General features: G+C 37.2%; 1 protein-coding gene across 1 annotated transcript in view; it reads left to right on the top strand.

Moving 5' to 3' along the window:
- The window catches only part of LOC138328870 (nuclear pore membrane glycoprotein 210-like), a 59,437-nt gene extending 41,900 nt beyond the window's left edge, over positions 1 to 17,537 (top strand). The window contains 11 exon segments of the mRNA XM_069275585.1: positions 1,480 to 1,652; positions 4,016 to 4,100; positions 5,424 to 5,556; positions 6,146 to 6,279; positions 6,749 to 6,872; positions 7,362 to 7,508; positions 7,950 to 8,203; positions 8,337 to 8,556; positions 9,054 to 9,167; positions 15,434 to 15,532; positions 16,040 to 17,537. Of these exon segments, the coding sequence (XP_069131686.1) occupies positions 1,480 to 1,652; positions 4,016 to 4,100; positions 5,424 to 5,556; positions 6,146 to 6,279; positions 6,749 to 6,872; positions 7,362 to 7,508; positions 7,950 to 8,203; positions 8,337 to 8,556; positions 9,054 to 9,167; positions 15,434 to 15,532; positions 16,040 to 16,179 (1,623 nt within the window). The 3' untranslated portion in view covers positions 16,180 to 17,537.
- The last annotated feature ends 3,872 nt before the right edge of the window (positions 17,538 to 21,409 follow it).

The raw sequence follows: 21,409 nt of genomic DNA, 5'->3' as shown, positions 1-21,409 counted from the left end.
TACAATTTGTAGGTAAAACATGTGTCCTACATGTGATCATTATTGTTCTATTCCCTACAATTTGTAGGTAAAACATGTGTCCTACATGTGATCATTATTGTTCTATTCTCTACAATTTGTAGGTAAAACATGTGTCCTACATGTGATCACTATAGTTCTATTCTCTACAATTTGTAGGTAAAACCTGTGTCCTACATGTGATCATTGTTGTTCTATTCCCTACAATTTGTAGGTAAAACCTGTGTCCTACATGTGATCATTGTTGTTCTATTCCCTACAATTTGTAGGTAAAACCTGTGTCCTACATGTGATCATTATTGTTCTATTCTCTACAATTTGTAGGTAAAACCTGTGTCCTACATGTGATCATTGTTGTTCTATTCCCTACAATTTGTAGGTAAAACCTGTGTCCTACATGTGATCATTGTTGTTCTATTCTCTACAATTTGTAGGTAAAACCTGTGTCCTACATGTGATCATTGTTGTTCTATTCCCTACAATTTGTAGGTAAAACCTGTGTCCTACATGTGATCATTATTGTTCTATTCTCTACAATTTGTAGGTAAAACATGTGTCCTACATGTGATCATTGTTGTTCTATTCCCTACAATTTGTAGGTAAAACCTGTGTCCTACATGTGATCATTATTGTTCTATTCTCTACAATTTGTAGGTAAAACCTGTGTCCTACATGTGATCATTGTTGTTCTATTACCTACAATTTGTAGGTAAAACATGTGTCCTACATGTGATCATTGTTGTTCTATTCCCTACAATTTGTAGGTAAAACTTGTGTCCTACATGTGATCATTATTGTTCTATTCTCTACAATTTGTAGGTAAAACATGTGTCCTACATGTGATCATTATTGTTCTATTCCCTACAATTTGTAGGTAAAACATGTGTCCTACATGTGATCATTATTGTTCTATTCTCTACAATTTGTAGGTAAAACATGTGTCCTACATGTGATCATTATTGTTCTATTCTCTACAATTTGTAGGTAAAACATGTGTCCTACATGTGATCATTGTTGTTCTATTCCCTACAATTTGTAGGTAAAACTGGTCCTAATGTGATCATTATTGTTCTAAGGTAAAACATGTGTCCTACATGTGATCATTATTGTTCTATTCCCTACAATTTGTAGGTAAAACATGTGTCCTACATGTGATCATTATTGTTCTATTCCCTACAATTTGTAGGTAAAACCTGTGTCCTACATGTGATCATTATTGTTCTATTCCCTACAATTTGTAGGTAAAACCTGTGTCCTACATGTGATCATTGTTGTTCTATTCCCTACAATTTGTAGGTAAAACATGTGTCCTACATGTGATCATTATTGTTCTATTCCCTACAATTTGTAGGTAAAACATGTGTCCTACATGTGATCATTGTTGTTCTATTCCCTACAATTTGTAGGTAAAACATGTGTCCTACATGTGATCATTATTGTTCTATTCTCTACAATTTGTAGGTAAAACCTGTGTCCTACTTGATGATAAACTCAGACACTGTATTGAGGACATCAGGAGGGATGCTGAAAAAGATCCCAGTCGGGAGTACTCTCCATTTCTCTGTTAGTTACCATGACAACATCGGAGAACAGTTTTATGCAACAAATGTGAAGATGCATTACAGATTTAGCAGGTATTATTTGTATGACATACTAAAGTCATGATTATCTACACGGAAATAAAAGGGCTAGATTCAAAAGGAAGGATTATCTGTGAACTACTTTCAAAACATAACATTTTGATTATGTTTCAGAAATTCTAATGTTAACATAAAATTATGTTTTTTGGTAATTATATTATTAACTACAAAGTATGATATTTAAAGGGAAAGAGAAAAGCTGTATGTGTTGTCCTGAAGAGTCTGAAATTGAAATCGGTGTTAGTATAATTCTATACTAGTAGGAAGGTATATTTCCTTGTGAAGCTGGCATCAGTCCTCCATTACTGATATATTTCCTTGTGATTGGACTGTATTGACATTGTTTTCCATTAGGTATGATCTGGTACAAGCTGGCATCAGTCCTCCATTACTGATATATTTCCTTGTGATTGGACTGTGTTGACATTGTTTTCCATTAGGTATGATCTGGTACAAGCTGGCATCAGTCCTCCATTACTGATATATTTCCTTGTGATTGGACTGTATTGACATTGTTTTCCATTAGGTATGATCTGGTACAAGCTGGCATCAGTCCTCCATTACTGATATATTTCCTTGTGATTGGACTGTGTTGACATTGTTTTCCATTAGGTATGATCTGGTACAAGCTGGCATCAGTCCTCCATTACTGATATATTTCCTTGTGATTGGACTGTATTGACATTGTTTTCCATTAGGTATGATCTGGTACAAGCTGGCATCAGTCCTCCATTACTGATATATTTCCTTGTGATTGGACTGTATTGACATTGTTTTCCATTAGGTATGATCTGGTACAAGCTGGCATCAGTCCTCCATTACTGATATATTATTTCCTTGTGATTGGACTGTATTGACATTGTTTTCCATTAGGTATGATCTGGTACAAGCTGGCATCAGTCCTCCATTACTGATATATTTCCTTGTGATTGGACTGTATTGACATTGTTTTCCATTAGGTATGATCTGGTACAAGCTGGCATCAGTCCTCCATTACTGATATATATATTTCCTTGTGATTGGACTGTATTGACATTGTTTTCCATTAGGTATGATCTGGTACAAGCTGGCATCAGTCCTCCATTACTGATATATATTTCCTTGTGATTGGACTGTATTGACATTGTTTTCCATTAGGTATGATCTGGTACAAGCTGGCATCAGTCCTCCATTACTGATATATTTCCTTGTGATTGGACTGTATTGACATTGTTTTCCATTAGGTATGATCTGGTACAAGCTGGCATCAGTCCTCCATTACTGATATATTTCCTTGTGATTGGATGACTGTGTTGACATTGTTTTCCATTAGGTATGATCTGGTACAAGCTGGCATCAGTCCTCCATTACTGATATATTTCCTTGTGATTGGACTGTATTGACATTGTTTTCCATTAGGTATGATCTGGTACAAGCTGGCATCAGTCCTCCATTACTGATATATTTCCTTGTGATTGGACTGTATTGACATTGTTTTCCATTAGATATGATCTGGTACAAGCTGGCATCAGTCCTCCATTACTGATATATTTCCTTGTGATTGGACTGTATTGACATTGTTTACCATTAGGTATGATCTGGTACAAGCTGGCATCAGTCCTCCATTACTGATATATTTCCTTGTGATTGGACTGTATTGACATTGTTTACCATTAGGTATGATCTGGTACAAGCTGGCATCAGTCCTCCATTACTGATATATTTCCTTGTGATTGGACTGTGTTGACATTGTTTTCCATTAGGTATGATCTGGTACAAGCTGGCATCAGTCCTCCATTACTGATATATTTCCTTGTGATTGGACTGTGTTGACATTGTTTTCCATTAGGTATGATCTGGTACAAGCTGGCATCAGTCCTCCATTACTGATATATTTTCCTTGTGATTGGACTGTGTTGACATTGTTTTCCATTAGGTATGATCTGGTACAAGCTGGCATCAGTCCTCCATTACTGATATATTTCCTTGTGATTGGACTGTATTGACATTGTTTTCCATTAGGTATGATCTGGTACAAGCTGGCATCAGTCCTCCATTACTGATATATTTCCTTGTGATTGGACTGTATTGACATTGTTTTCCATTAGGTATGATCTGGTACAAGCTGGCATCAGTCCTCCATTACTGATATATATATTTCCTTGTGATTGGACTGTATTGACATTGTTTTCCATTAGGTATGATCTGGTACAAGCTGGCATCAGTCCTCCATTACTGATATATATATTTCCTTGTGATTGGACTGTATTGACATTGTTTTCCATTAGGTATGATCTGGTACAAGCTGGCATCAGTCCTCCATTACTGAAATATATATTTCCTTGTGATTGGACTGTATTGACATTGTTTTCCATTAGGTATGATCTGGTACAAGCTGGATACGGTGGAGAAAACAACACCCTTGTAGTCAAGGTCTCGGATGTAGGTCAAACCATTCTCAAGGTCAGTGTCCGTGGTATTGAAAGGAATTAACCCGTATCATGCTAATCACGGCAAATGCTGTTTTCACTTAACTGGTCTTGTCTGCTAACCGCGGCATATGCCGTTTTTGTAGTCTCTAGAATGTACCATCTGTTATCAGTAATAAGATAATCGGACCACATCTGGTTTTATCACTATCTAATAGAGGGAGAATCAGGGTCTTCTCTGTGTTTGTTATTTATGGGGGGGTTGAAGTAATGCTTTCAAGATATAGACCAATAACAGACCCAGGGCAGCCAGCATCACTAGCCGGCTACAAAAACATACCTGGTGATAGTTTTGAATCTTTAGATATTGTTTACCTCAATTTAGTTAAAGATAGTCAATTTGAGATGGTACAATCTCCAAAAGATCGGGACCTTCTTACAGATGTTGAGATGGGGTGGGAGAGGGATGGTAATGAGTTAGATATAGCCCTATTTACTGAGACATCTGGTTTGAATAAGATCTTCCTAACATCCCACAGCCCATGACTTATCTATATTTAAGCTGTTACTTGAGGAAGATATTAAGTGGTTATTTATTGTGACAAATAAATATACACACAGATTCAAAAACAAGATCGTGAACAATAATTTGTTTGAAAAATACCTTTAATTGGCATTAACTAATATGACATAATACCTGTAAAAAAGGGTATTATATTGTTTTGAATATTATGAAATGTTCAATAATTTAATTTTAGAAGTTATTTCAAGTTAATCATTAGTTTTTACCTGTTGACTACATTTATCTTTTCGTTCAGGTAAATGGAAGCACCCTATGTCATCGAAACTTACATATAAAGAGCAGAATCTGACAAATAATTTTCTTAAGCAACATTTTTCACTGTGACTTCAATTTAAAAAAGTTATAACAAGTTGAAGATCATACATAAATAAACCTACTTGATACAAAAGAATGCAGCAGCCATGGATATATCGTAGTAATATTGCACAGCTTGATAAGGGTTATGTTATAAGATTTTCAGTTAACATCTCAAACATAAGTTTGAATGTTAAATTAAAAGTACTTATGATGACACTGAATTTTTTATCTTTTCACAGAAACAATCAAATTAAAAATGTGTACATAAAATATATTCATAATACTGTAGACATGCTTATTTTATTGTAATCAAATTTTGTATATGTACATTTATAGTATAATGGATTTCAGTATAATAACAATATTTCTAATGTTACAACAGAATTTCTAGGATGTTAAGTTCCTGATACGATGTTTTAATGTTTCAACTGCCAAGCACCTGCTAAACTGTCTCCTTCAATACGTTTGTCTGTATAGGTTTGGGACAAGCAGAACCCCTGGCTAGCTGACTACATCAACATACATGCAGACTATGCCATCATGCCAGTTAAAGTTATTATGTCTTTGGGAGAAATTATCTGCTTCCAATCATCACTTGTGTCTGTGAAGGGTAGGTCAAAATAGCTACTTTCCTTTCCAAATAAGGAAAAACTTAGGTATTGACAAATCGAATAAAAGCGTTCAACATAAATCAAACAACTGACTAATAATAGAGTCAATGCTTTGTGCACTGAATAGAAATTCCTCATCTTGAAAATGGATAATGAAAATTGTTTTCATTTGCTTATAGATGCTCCATCGCTGACAAATGGTATTTTTTCACTATCTAAAACAGGAGCAGGCGATTTAGTATTTTTCTTCAGTTACAAAAGTTACTTACTTTACACCATTACCACCATTGAAAAGTTTGAGCTCTAATTCTACTTCAAGTTAAAATTACAAAAAATAATTAATTACATCCCGAAAAAAAACTGTGGCAGTTTATCCTATATAGAATGAAGAACTGATTGCGCATGCACCAAAGGCAAAATAAATTATTTCAGATTACTTTTTGTGTTAATTAGACATATATATACACGATTAAACACCAATTATTGTTCAAGTGATGAATATCATTTTATGCTTTGTCAGCAGTGGAGCATCTTTATCTTAAAACTTGATTTAACTTTGTTTTAATCTGATTATTGTCGCCCTGATAGGCTACCCAGGAGCTTGGTCTTCAAACAATGGCAATATCCATGTAGACAAGGTGTCGGGTATCGCTATGGCTACAGGAGTGGGCCAATCATTTGTGGACTATAATGTATCCAGCACGGTGTCCACTTACATGGAGGTCAGTTACCATGACGATATTACATGTTTTATAATCATCAGATAACAGTCGAGCAGTTGGTCATTGTAATTAGAGACACTGTCTTCTTTGTCAAAAGAGTCCTCAATTAAGATGTTACTATGAGATCATGCTAGTTAATAACAATCTAAGTAATTTGATGTCACTTTTTTGCACTTATATCTTTCCTTCTTGAAGTTTGCCTTTGTAAGTCTCATGCATTAAAACTTCTACTATGTAATACTTAAAGGTAGATTTGCTTTGGTATTTGAGATTAAGCTTGCTAGTGTTCTATTTATTGTTGTCACCAGCCTGTATATAATGACAGAGTCATATAAGTATTGCATACATTTTCTTAATCCTCCTTACATACTTTGAAATATATTGACTTTGAAATATATTGCTTTTTATGTATTTATTTGGAAACTAAAAAAAATACACATTTAAACTAAACCATCTTGTTACCCTACAGGTGACTGTTTCTCCAATAAGGAAGCTGACCCTTGACAGTAGTGTTGACCACTTGACCAATGTCCAGTCTCGAGGAAGAGCCCCCTTTATCACTGTAGTTCTGGACAATGAAATTGAAGTTCTGGGTAGGTTATACACATAGATCTGATTATTTGGTTTGGTTTGGATATTTTAACATCCTATTGACAGATCGTCAGGTGTCAATCAAACCGCATGTGACTTTGCATTTTGTATTGTGTGTGCTATGATGTTTTCTCCGACATTGAATATAAACATGTGCATTTGCGAGCATGAGGCGTAGCTATATTAAAACCTGGTGATCGGTTAATAAACAACCAGGGTCATTTTTCATTTTAACAGTTTTCATTTTAACAGTTTTCATTAACTACATACGATATAGATAGCACCTTCATAGTACATATTCTGCTTTCTTTTTGCTTAAACAATTTCTAGCAATTCAGATGGAGGTGAATCAGGAAATTACATCACTTTTCCAAAACTTTAACTTATCCAAATTGAATAGTGTTGATTACTATTAATCAGTAGTCTTACCTACTTACCTTGTTCTGTAATTGAGAAATTTAATCAACCCTTCACATGTACCTGTGCTCTAGGTGAAAACTGCACTGCCAGGATCCAGGAGAACCATTTCCATCCTCAACATATTCCTTTCTGGTGTGAGCTGGGATTCACTGGCAGGTCCCCGGAGATAGCAGTAGAAGACTTGTTCACCACTCAGCCAAGCTTTGATCTAAAAACAGGTCTGTACAAGATGGCGTGAAAATATCACAAATTAGAATAATACAATTGAACCTCTTTGATGGGTATACGAGTAATATAGACTTAGTTTATTCATAAGTGTTTTGTAAGCCCTGATGGATCTTTTCTGGAAATTGTAACAAAGTTCTACAGTTATCACCTAATGTGATTTACCAGGTTTAACTAAAATTGTGTTGATTGATGATGACTAGCACTTTGTAATTCATAACCTATTTGTTATTGATAAACATTCGTTCATGCAAAAAATATATTCAAATAAAGCATTAAATAAATTTATTCCCCACATGGCAAATTGATTGCATTTGAGCTCATATGTTTGAATTCTCTGCATCATTATCCATAAGATAATTGATTTTAAATAGTTTTTGATGAACATTCATGATTCACAAAATACACAGAAGGTATAATTAACTGAATTTCAGGGAAGTTTGGATGTCAGATCAACCAGGTATCTAGGCCGATGATAAAACAGCAGATCAGCACCCTGAACATGGATGTGTCATTGTCTGTGGGTGTATCGGCGCGTGAAGGTCAGCCAGAGGTCATGGCAGAGCAGCATGTGTTCAGCTTCCTACCCTCATTTCACATCCATCAGACTGAGGTTCATCTGTCTACAGTCAACCAACTGTCGTCTATCCGAGTGTCTACGACGTCTCGACTCATGGAATGTATCGAGGTAAGGTCTTCTTAAGTGGAAAGATACTTTTGACACCAGGGTATGTTTGAGGACCTTTTAATACCAGTGTATGATCTTTTGACTTCAGTTTTCTATTAATTTTTGCTCTAAATTCTATTATTCTGATTTGCAGGTATTTGTGAGTGATCCGTCCATTCTAGAAAGCCTGTCCCCAGAGAAGGACACACAGTCTGGCGCTGTTCTCCTTTACCCAGTCCGACTGATCGAATCGGCAGCCCTCTGGGAGAAGGACCAGATCGATGTTCATGTAGAGATGACCTGTCAGAAAACTGGCCAAAGGGTCAAGCTGCCCGTGTTTGTAAGCCTTATTGGTCAGAAACCTGATTATATCAGTAAGTTATCCATAAATGATCTTTATTGTCAAATAGTTTGCAGTAACTTCGGATTTAATTAAGAGTTGATGTACTAGTTTGTTTATTGGGAGATTTCTTGTTTTGGACAATGTGACAATTTTTCAGCTCATTCATTTTATGTGGGAAAGTGTGTGGGCTTAGTGTTACAGTACTCAATGTGACTTGTAGTAGTTTTCTGAAATCATTTTTTTTTATTGGGAGATGCATTGGTGGTGTATTAAAGTTGTCCTGACATTCTACATTTTTCCCTTACATTCTTTGGTTCACAACCTCCAAAATCTGAAATGTCTTTGAAATTGCTGTAAAAAACACCAACAGCTTACAAACTTAGGCAAACTATAATAATATAATAAATGTGTTTGGCAACATCCACAGTTGATGTGTCACAGTATTGGTCCAATATGACCTTGTCTCTGTTTTATATCGTGGATCAGGTAAATTGCATTAAGAAATTAAATGTTAATATCTTAAAACAGGTACCTACCGGGGGAGTGGCTGGCAGTCGTTGGTCAGGAACATCTTCTACAACTACCAATCCTGGCTCTTCATCATTCTCGTCATCATACTCACAGCCCTCGCTGTCATTATAGGTAAGCACTTTACCTGGTATAATAGAATTGACAAATTCAGTACCATAGCTCAATCACCCTGAATTTATAAGTAGTTGTCATTATAGGTAAGCACTTTACCTGTTATAATATAATTGACAAATTCAGTACCATGACTCAATCACCCTGAATTTGTATAATTTAGAAGAGCCTAAATATGTCACAGTATTAGGGGAGAATTTATATAATTTAGAAGAGCCTAAATGTATCACAGTATTAGGGGTGAATTTATATAATTTAGAAGAGCCTAAATGTACCACAGTATTAGGGGTGAATTTGTATAATTTAGAAGAGCCGAAATGTATCACAGTATTAGGGGTGAATTTATCACAGTATTAGGGGTGAATTTGTATAATTAAGAAGAGCCTAAATGTACCACAGTATTAGGGGTGAATTTATATAATGTAGAAGAGCCTAAATGTATCACAGTATTAGGGGTGAATTTATATAATTTAGAAGAGCCTAAATGTATCACAGTATTAGGGGTGAATTTATATAATTTAGAAGAGCCTAAATGTATCACAGTATTAGGGGTGAATTTATATAATGTAGAAGAGCCTAAATGTATCACAGTATTAGGGGTGAATTTATATAATTTAGAAGAGCCTAAATGTATCACAGTATTAGGGGAGAATTTATATAATTTAGAAGAGCCTAAATGTACCACAGTATTAGGGGTGAATGAATTAACAAAAGCCAGCCAAGTAAAGTTGGATCTTTTATAATTAAGGATTAAAGTCTCTTTCTGGTGGTTCTATAGAAGGATAAAGTTGAGTAGGGTATCGATATTTGGAATGGACCGCGAAGTCTTAACTATTATTGTCATAGCTCAAAATTTACACTTAATAGTGTTTATGGCATTTATAAGACTAAAATTGGATTATATCGTTTGGTTCCGACGGGCATTTGGAACAGCCACTCGAAGTGGCGGAAATTCCCGCCAATTTATCAATGAACATACAAATAAAATGAGTTCCGTCTGATGAAGCATATATCTGGTGTTTTCCCGGTATGAAACTATAAATCATTCTATTTATCTGTTGTCAAAAACACCATGGTGCAAAGCAGTTTGGTTTTAATCTTTTGCTTAGTATTATTACACACGCTTACACAATTCATAACGTGGCAGGATATTTAACGTAATTGTGACGCGGCGTCCTTTTCAAACTGCCTGTGTCAAGGAGGTGTGACAAACAGAGAGTTTCTTCAATTTTGTGATCACTTGTGTCCTACTTAATCAATTCACGTTTGAAATTACTTGAATACGTGGATGTTTACATAGTTTCATGTCATTATTTCCGGATTTTGGAGATTTTCAAATGTATCGGACGTCGCTTCGAGGAACATGTACAAACACAGGTAGGCCACTACTGTAAACGTTTACTGCTCTCAAAATGTTAGCTTATATTTATATTGTTGTTTCAAACACTTCAATAAATATTAGAAATATCTATTACAAGTATTGTAAAGCTACAATTGTAGGATTCCGTTTCATTGATATTTCGAATCACCCAAACGTATATTGTGTAGGTATAAGTAAGGAGGGCCTACTATCGCCGATTCACAGTTAAAGAAGATAACGTACAGGACTTGTCTGTCCCGCGAGGTGAACAAAAATGCATTTTCATGCTAGGTCGTTTTGGTTAAACTTATCCAACTCAAAGACTGATGTTATCCTGACATATCTTATCCATTTGCGTACAACCAAAAATGTAAACAAAATATAATAGGATGTAGATCTACATGTTGTAGCGAACAACACAGACTCACCGACACACAACATGTAAACATTGCGACGTCATCGGAATGTGCAAAACTGTACATTGTACAACATTGTTTATTCAGCTTACGCACGGAAGCATTGCTCAAAGAGGCACGGTAGTAACATAAACAATGTAACTTTTCTACATTTGTATTAACACACATACATGTAATGTGTTAAAACTAATTTTATACCTAGTCGTACATGTTCATTGAACGTACGTTCGGTACTGAAAACACCAAAAGTTTCTGATTTGAACCATCATAAATTCATCCGCGCGGCTCCAAATTGCGTGTGACATACTCAATCTATCGAGAAATAAAGTTGAGTATCCTTTAGTAGAAATCAACGGGGTTTATACTATCAATTCACCACTGACTGTAAATATAAGCTAATATATCCGTTAATTTAATGGAATTCTAACTTTCAGAGAAATATGATTAAAAAAACCTTCAGTTAAGGAACCTACCGATTGTTTTCTAAATTTCTACAGTTTTTAGCTCACCTGGCCCGAAGGGCCGGTGAGCTTATGTCATGGCGCGGCGTCCGTCGTCCGTCGTCGTCGTCCGTCCGTCCGTCCGTCAACATTTCCTATAAATCGCTACTTGTCCTAGAGTTCTGCATGGATTGTAACCAAATTTGGCCACAAACATCCTTGGGGGAGGGGGAACAGAACTTGTATAAATTTTGGCTCTAACCCCCCAGGGGCAGGAGGGGCGGGGCCCAATAGGGGAAATAGAGGTAAATCCTTTAAATCGCTACTTGTCCTAGAGTTTGGCATGGATTGTAACCAAAATCAGCCACAAACATCCTTGGGGGAAGGGGAAGAGAACTTGTATAAATTTTGGCTCTGATCCCCCAGGGGCAGGAGGGGCGGGGCCCAATAGGGGAAATAGAGGTAAATCCTTTAAATCGCTACTAGTCATAGAGTTCTGCATGGATTGGAACCAAATTTGGCCAACAAACATCCTTGGGGGAAGGGGAACAGAACTTGTATAAATTTTGGCTCTGACCCCCCGGGGGCAGGAGGGGCGGGGCCCAATAGGGGAAATAGAGGTAAATCCTTTAAATTGCTACTAGTCATAGAGTTTGGCATGGATTGTAACCAAAATCAGCCACAAACATCCTTGGGGGAAGGGGAACAGAACTTGTATAAATTTTGGCTCTGATCCCCCAGGGGCAGGAGGGGCGGGGCCCAATAGGGGAAATAGAGGTAAATCCTTTAAATCACTACTAGTCATAGAGTCCTGCATGGATTGTAACCAAATTTGGCCACAAACATCCTAGGGGGAAGGGGAACAGAACTTGTATAAATTTTGGCTCTGCCCCCCGGGGGCAGGAGGGGCGGGGCCCAATAGGGGAAATAGAGGTAAATCCTTTAAATCGCTACTTGTCGTAGAGTTCTGAATGAAATGTAACCAAATTTGGCCACAAACATCCTTGGGGGAAGGGGAACAGAACTTGTATAAATTTTGGCTCTGATCCCCCAGGGGCAGGAGGGGCGGGGCCCAATAGGGGAAATAGAGGTAAATCCTTTAAATCGCTACTTGTCCTAGAGTTTGGCATGGAATGTAACCAAAATCAGCCACAAACATCCTTGGGGGAAGGGGAACAGTACTTGTATAAATTTTGGCTCTGATCCCCCAGGGGCAGGAGGGGCGGGGCCCAATAGGGGAAATAGAGGTAAATCCTTTAAATCGCTACTTGTCATAGAGTTGTGAATGGAATGTACCCAAATTTGGCCACAAACATCCTTGGGGGAAGGGGAACAGAACTTGTATAAATTTTGGCTCTGGCCCCCCGGGGGCTGGAGGGGCGGGGCCCAATAGGGGAAATAGAGGTAAATCCTTTAAATCGCTACTTGTCGTAGAGTTCTGAATGAAATGTAACCAAATTTGGCCACAAACATCCTTGGGGGAAGGGGAACAGAACTTGTATAAATTTTGGCTCTGATCCCCCGGGGGCAGGAGGGGCGGGGGGAAATAGAGGTAAATCCTTTAAATCGCTACTTGTCCTAGAGTTTGGCATGGAATGTAACCAAAATCAGCCACAAACATCCTTGGGGGAAGGGGAACAGTACTTGTATAAATTTTGGCTCTGATCCCCCAGGGGCAGGAGGGGCGGGGCCCAATAGGGGAAATAGAGGTAAATCCTTTAAATCGCTACTAGTCATAGAGTTGTGAATGGAATGTACCCAAATTTGGCCACAAACATCCTTGGGGGAAGGGGAACAGAACTTGTATAAATTTTGGCATTGGCCCCCCGGGGGCAGGAGGGGCGTGGCCCAATAGGGGAAATAGAGGTAAATCCTTTAAATCGCTACTTGTTGTAGAGTTCTGAATGAAATGTAACCAAATTTGGCCACAAACATCCTTGGGGGAAGGGGAACAGAACTTGTATAAATTTTGGCTCTGATCCCCCAGGGGCAGGAGGGGCGGGGCCCAATAGGGGAAATAGAGGTAAATCCTTTAAATCGCTACTTGTCCTAGAGTTTGGCATGGAATGTAACCAAAATCAGCCACAAACATCCTTGGGGGAAGGGGAACAGTACTTGTATAAATTTTGGCTCTGACCCCCCAGGGGCAGGAGGGGCGGGGCCCAATAGGGGAAATAGAGGTAAATCCTTTAAATCGCTACTAGTCATAGAGTTGTGAATGGAATGTACCCAAATTTGGCCACAAACATCCTTGGGGGAAGGGGAACAGAACTTGTATAAATTTTGGCTCTGACCCCCCAGGGGCAGGAGGGGCGGGGCCCAATAGGGGAAATAGAGGTAAATCCTTTAAATCGCTACTTGTCCTAGAGTTTGGCATGGAATGTAACCAAAATCAGCCACAAACATCCTTGGGGGAAGGGGAACAGTACTTGTATAAATTTTGGCTCTGATCCCCCAGGGGCAGGAGGGGCGGGGCCCAATAGGGGAAATAGAGGTAAATCCTTTAAATCGCTACTAGTCATAGAGTTGTGAATGGAATGTACCCAAATATGGCCACAAACATCCTTGGGGGAAGGGGAACAGAACTTGTATAAATTTTGGCTCTGACCCCCCGGGGGCAGGAGGGGGGCGGGGCCCAATAGGGGAAATAGAGGTAAATCCTTTAAATCGCTACTAGTCATAGAGTTCTGCATGGATTGGAACCAAATTTGGCCACAAACATCCTTGGGGGAAGGGGAACAGAACTTGTATAAATTTTGGCTCTGGCCCCCCGGGGGCTGGAGGGGCAGAGCCTAATAGGGGAAATAGAGGTAAATCCTTTAAATCGCTACTAGTCACAGAGTTGCATGGAATGTAACCAAATTTGGCCACAAACATCCTTGGGGGAGAAACAGAATTGACTTGTATAAATTTTGGCTCTGATCCCCCAGGGGCAGGAGGGGCGGGGCCCAATAGGGGAAATAGAGGTAAATCCTTTAAATCGCTACTAGTCATAGAGTTGTGAATGGAATGTACCCAAATATGGCCACAAACATCCTTGGGGGAAGGGGAACAGAACTTGTATAAATTTTGGCTCTGACCCCCCGGGGGCAGGAGGGGCGGGGCCCAATAGGGGAAATAGAGGTAAATCCTTTAAATCGCTACTAGTCATAGAGTTCTGCAGGGATTGGAACCAAATTTGGCCACAAACATCCTTGGGGGAAGGGGAACAGAACTTGTATAAATTTTGGCTCTGGCCCCCCGGGGGCTGGAGGGGCGGAGCCTAATAGGGGAAATAGAGGTAAATCCTTTAAATCGCTACTAGTCACAGAGTTCCGCATGGAATGTAACCAAATTTGGCCAGAGATATCCTTGGGAGAATAAGAATTGAGTATGTATAAATTTTGGCTCTGGCCCCCGGGGGCAGGAGGGGCGGGGCCCAATAGGGGAAATAGAGGTAAATTCTTTAAATCGCCACTTGTCATAGAGTTCTGTATGGATTGTAACCAAATTTGGCCACAAACATCCTTCGGAGAAGGGGAACAGAACTTGTATAAGTTTTGGCTCTGGCCCCCCAGGGGCAGGACGGGTGGGGCCCAATAGGGGAAATAGAAGTAAATCCTATAAATTGCTACTTGTCCTAGAGTTTTGCTTGGATTGTGACCAAATTTGGCCACAAATATCCTTGGAGGAAGGGGAACAGAACTTGTATAAATTTTGGCTCTGAACCCCTGGGGGCAGGAGGGGTGGGGCCTAATAGGGGATTTAGAGGTTAATATTAAAATTCCTTCAGAAAAGAAACAATGAACCTGTATTCAGAACATTACTTGGCATTACAAACCAGGTGAGCGATACAGGCCCTCTGGGCCTCTTGTTCTATGGACAATTTTGACTTAAGTGTGCTGAAGTGAACAAAAATGTATTAAAACTGGGTCAAGATCTTAATAAAAAGCAAGACAGGACTAATTAGGTTTCAGATGCATATCTGTTGTTACTTTTTAATTAAATTTAATTAATTTTCTTGTAAATTATATGGATTTCTACTATCAAGAATGTTATATGTTATGCCAGGTTACCATGCTGTGTTTGGACCTAAGTACCGAGCTGCTAATCCTAGTGTATTTATGGGACCCGCGGGGGCGGCCACACCTGTCAACTATTCTCCACAAGGTAAGATTGTCAAGATATAACTTTAATTAAACAAAGGATGTACTCTGAATAATCCTACTTTCATCCACCTCTTTAAACTTGTCCTTAAATCGCTCTGGCCGCTAATAGAACTTTATTTAAACCAATGAAAACAAACCAAACACATAACTAGAGCAGAATAAGATGCAAGATGTACATGAGTAGTCATTTAATTAAGACAATATCAATTCCCTCTATAATTGCGTACTAGTATTGTTACACTACAGTAGAGCTAGACAGTTAACCGTCTTTGCATATTACGGAGTTACCACACTTACAGGTAAGTATTAATTGTGATGTCAATATTTTGTGAGCGTAATTCACATAGTTTTCTTTGAAAAGTGTGTTACGCTCGCAAACACATGACGTCACAGTCAATACCTACCCGCAAGGGCAGATAACTCTGCAAATACAGAATATAGAAATCGTAATTATACCATTTCTTGCTCTCCAACTGATTGACCTAATGTTTATCCTGTTATGTTCCAGCTGTGATGGGACCTCCGTATACACCATATGCTGCCGCGACACCTAAAACTCCGTACCTCTGGTCTCCGGGATATAGTCCTGTTGACGGCACAACTCCTCGACAACGCAGATCTCCATACCAACGTACACCAACATCTTGATGATTCACAAAGTTGTAATAGTTGCTCATGTGAATTTATTGAATATTAGTTGTTGAGTCAACATTCCATCAAAGGACTATTCCACTAAAATATCTTACTGACCCCAAGACTTGAAATCTATCATGTTGTGATTTCTTTCATATTATTTCTTTGTAAATTATTGATATATACAGATTAATGAGAGTTTAGACCCTAATTGCTTGGACAATTCAATAATGAATATTGTTTTAAGTTTTTGTCAAGAGATTTTACTAATGGGGGAAATTTCAATTACATTATGAAATTTGACAGTATTTCAAGGTATACTGAAATATACTGTATATAAACTGGTAATTTTTGCAGAGACGATATTTTTGTCATTTTAAAGACTATTAAAAATCTGATTGGCAAAGTGTCATCTACAAAATAATAATACCGGTAAATGATAGATAAATTCTACAGTCATATTATGAAAATTCAATTAATTGAAATTCATGGAGTACTGGGTTTAAAAAAAAAAAGATATTTTAAATGTCACTGCTGGTAGTCTTCGTGATTTCCTAGATTGTATACAGTAGTGGAGCACCAGCTTTATTGCTGACCGATTAGCTGATCCCTAGAAGGACAAGCTAGATGTTAATTTGCTCTTTATAAATTTTCTCCGGATAGCAGGTCAAAGTGAACTGTATCAACATGCAAGGACATTCTAAATACTATCATTTTCAGCTTCTTTGCCTTATATTTAGTAATGATAATAACTTTAAAGATCAGCGATTATTATTTTTTCTACCAATGTATCAGAAACATCAAATACATGTTAATGTATTTTTGAAATAGTAGATAGGGTATAAAATTTGATATCTTTCAATAAATAGTCCTATTCTCTCTATCTTTTCACAATGAAAGAACTAGTATTGTTTAAATTTGTTAGAACTCTTCAAAAACTGCCAATCTTTTAGTAACAAAAAGGATAAGATGCCAAGGATCCTCTGTATCTGTCATCATCAAACTTTTGATCTGTGTTTTTAGAAGGATTCTCAGGAAGAGATCTCAAGATTCATTTAAGGCTGATTACCAGTATTAATGATTATGAGATGTACATGAACTACAGTGTACTATAAGTTACAACAATGCTATGAGAACCATTGAAGTCTAACGGTTATAATGAGAGTTAAGTAAATTACTTGGTATATGTTTAAATTTACAGGACAAATGTCTTGTATATGTATGACGTTTTGATTGATCGTAAACAAAGTGTGTGTTCAAGTGTAAATGAGGAGAGAAAGGAAATCAAACAGTGATTTCTGAGCACAAGATAAAATGTTGTATGAAAAAGAATGGGTAACTTACGAGTGTCAAATGTAAGAAAAAGAGAGGGTGTAGATAAAATGTTGTATGAAAAAGAATGAGTAACTTACGAGTGTCAAATGTAAGAAAAAGAGAGGGTGTGATGACAGAGCATAAGAGAAAGGATGATAAACAAGGAGAGTGATTGAGATGAAAGAAAGGAAACTTCAGTACATACCGATGGATTCTACAATGAATGTGATCTGTGTGTTTTGAAAATGGTTGCATATTTGGAATTGTTATATTGAGAAATTGATCTCAGAAGATGTGTTTATACCATGTACTTGTTTGAAATTTAAATGCATTTAGTAAAGTTGTAATGCAAGTGTTTAGAAAATCTAAAAATATCGCAGTTGTGATACTTAACTAAAATTCAGTGTAAACTTATTCAATAATCCTGGTTAAAATTATAAGATATTGCATCATTCATTCCCTAAAACCAAAGCTGTAGTCCCAGATTCTAAAGTGCTACACAATGTTAATACTCATGATTAAGTTTAACAATAGCTGTTTAATGATTACTGTACAATATTTATTGAGGACTGGCAAATAGAATATATCTGTGAAATTCAGTTTTCAAAAAAAAAAAAAAAAAATATCTCCTCTTATAAATGTACAACATGTAATATTACTTGCTATAATATACATGCAATTGTAACAAAATGTCACTTTCAAGAACGAGCCTAAAATGTGAATTGTAAATGTTAACAGTGAGAGTATTAGATATTTTGTATTGTGAATAAATTTTCAATATTTTGTATATGATTGTGTTTTGTGTGATATTTTATGGTAATGAATTATTATAGTAGTGTGATTTAGGCGATATTTACAGGAAATTATTCTGACTTTGTCCTGACCAAATGTTGTCAATCCGATATTCAAGATGGTCACCACAGCTGCCATTTTGAAAACACATTTAAAACTTCTTCTCAGGTTCTACCAATGGAATTTAGATGAAACCTGCCATGGTCTCGACCAAGTGTTATTATTGATTTTTTGGGTCAAGCCGAAATCCAAGATGGCTATTATGACACTGGTTTTCAAGGTTATCGGATGACTGTTGAGGCCCGTGGGCCTCTTGTTTCAAACGCTACCTCAGAGTGTGTAGGGTTAGTAATAATAATAATGTTGGTACATATAACTGTAAACTAACTTTCTTTTGCAGTTACTAAATTTCACGATTTCTATTTCAAACAATTTCATGAATATTAACTTTTGCAGATTTTAAAATTGAATCAAAATCGATAAGAGAAAAACTTTCGCAAACTCAAGTGGATCGCGAAATTAAATCTGGCACGAAGAAAAGTTGGTTAATAGTAACTAAAACCTCCATCAGGTTAATAGTAACTAAAACCAACCCTTCATCAGGTTAATAGTAACTAAAACCAACCCTTCATCAGGTCAATAGTAACTAAAACCAACCCTCCATCAGGTTAATAGTAACTAAAACCAATCCTCCATCAGGTTAATAGTACCTAAAACCAACCCTCCGTCAGGTTAATAGTAACTAAAACCGAACCTCCGTCAGGTTAATAGTAACTAAAACCAACCCTCCATCAGGTCAATAGTAACTAAAACCAAAACCAATAGTAACTAAAACCTCCATCAGGTCAATAGTAACTAAAACCTCCATCAGGTTAATAGTAACTAACTAAAACCTCCATCAGGTTAATAGTAACTAAAACCAACCCTCCGTCAGGTTAATAGTAACTAAAATTGAACCAAAATGGATAAGAGAAAAACTTTCGCAAACTCAAGTGGATCGCGAAATTAAATCTGGCACGAAGAAAAGTTGGTTAATAGTAACTAAAACCTCCATCAGATTAATAGTAACTAAAACCAACCCTTCATCAGGTTAATAGTAACTAAAACCAACCCTTCATCAGGTCAATAGTAACTAAAACCAACCCTCCATCAGGTTAATAGTAACTAAAACCAACCCTCCATCAGGTTAATAGTAACTAAAACCAACCCTCCATCAGGTTAATAGTAACTAAAACCAATCCTAAAACCATCAGGTTAATAGTAACTAAATACAACCCTCCATCAAGTTAATAGTAACTAAAACCAACCCTCCATCAGGTCAATAGTAACTAAAACCAACCCTCCATCAGGTCAATAGTAACTAAAACCTCCATCAGGTTAATAGTAACTAAAAAACCTCCATCAGGTTAATAGAAACTAAAACCTCCATCAGGTTAATAGTAACTAAAACCAACCCTCCATCAGGTTAATAGTAACTAAAACCAACCTCCTCCATCAGGTCAATAGTAACTAAAACCAACCCTCCATCAGGTTAATAGTAACTAAAACCAACCCTCCATCAGGTTAATAGTAACTAAAACAACCCTCCATCAGGTTAATAGTAACTAAAACCAACCCTCCATCGGTTAATATAACTCAGTAATAGTAACTAACCAACCCTCCATCAGGTCAATAGTAACTAAAACCAACCCTCCATCAGGTTAATAGTAACTAAAACCAACCTCCATCAGGTTAATAGTAACTAAAACCAACCCTCCATCAGGTTAATAGTAACTAAAACCAACCCTCCATCAGGTTAATAGTAACTAAAACCAAACTACCATCAGGTTAATAGTAACTAAAACCAACCCTCCATCAGGTTAATAGTAACTAAAACCAACCCTCCATCAGGTCAATAGTAACTAAAACCAACCCTCCATCAGGTTAATAGTAACTAAAACCAACCCTCCATCAGGTTAATAGTAACTAAAACCAACCCTCATCAGGTTAATAGTAACTAAAACCAACCCTCCATCAGGTTAATAGTAACTAAAACCAACCCTCCATCAGGTTAATAGTAACTAAAACAACCCTCCATCAGTAATAGTAACTAAAACCAACCCTCCATCAGGTTAATAGTAACTAAAACCAACCCTCCTCATCAGGTAATAGTAACTAAAACCAACCCTCCATCAGGTTAATAGTAACTAAAACCAACCCTCCATCAGGTTAATAGTAACTAAAACCAACCCTCCATCAGGTTAATAGTAACTAAAACCAACCCTCCATCAGGTTAATAGTAACTAAAACCAACCCTCCATCAGGTTAATAGTAACTAAAACCAACCCTCCATCAGGTTAATAGTAACTAAAACCAACCCTCCATCAGGTAATAGTAACTAAAACCAACCCTCCATCAGGTTAATAGTAACTAAAACCAACCCTCCATCAGGTTAATAGTAACTAAAACCAACCCTCCATCAGGTAATAGTAATAAAACCAACCTCCATCAGGTTAATAGTAACTAAAACCAACCCTCCATCAGGTTAATAGTAACTAAAACCAACCCTCCATCAGGTTAATAGTAACTAAAACCAACCCTCCATCAGGTTAATAGTAACTAAAACCAACCCTCCATCAGGTTAATAGTAACTAAAACCAACCCTCCATCAGGTTAATAGTAACTAAAACCAACCCTCCATCAGGTTAATAGTAACTAAAACCAACCCTCCATCAGGTTAATAGTAACTAAAACCAACCCTCCATCAGGTTAATAGTAACTAAAACCAACCCTCCATCAGGTTAATAGTAACTAAAACCAACCCTCCATCAGGTTAATAGTAACTAAAACCAACCCTCCATCAGGTTAATAGTAGTAAACTCATCAAATACCCAACCCTCCATCAGGTTAATAGTAACTAAAACCAACCCTCCATCAGGTTAATAGTAACTAAAACCAACCCTCCATCAGGTTAATAGTAACTAAAACCAACCCTCCATCAGGTTAATAGTAACTAAAACCAACCCTCCATCAGGTTAATAGTAACTAAAACCAACCCTCCATCAGGTTAATAGTAACTAAAACCAACCCTCCATCAGGTTAATAGTAACTAAAACCAACCCTCCATCAGGTTAATAGTAACTAAAACCAACCCTCCATC

This window comes from Argopecten irradians, chromosome 8, assembly GCF_041381155.1.
Source record: "Argopecten irradians isolate NY chromosome 8, Ai_NY, whole genome shotgun sequence".
NCBI classification, from domain to species: Eukaryota; Metazoa; Mollusca; class Bivalvia; order Pectinida; family Pectinidae; genus Argopecten; species Argopecten irradians.
The sequence above is the reverse complement of the archived record's forward strand: the minus strand, read 5'-3'. Positions and strand labels throughout refer to the sequence as shown.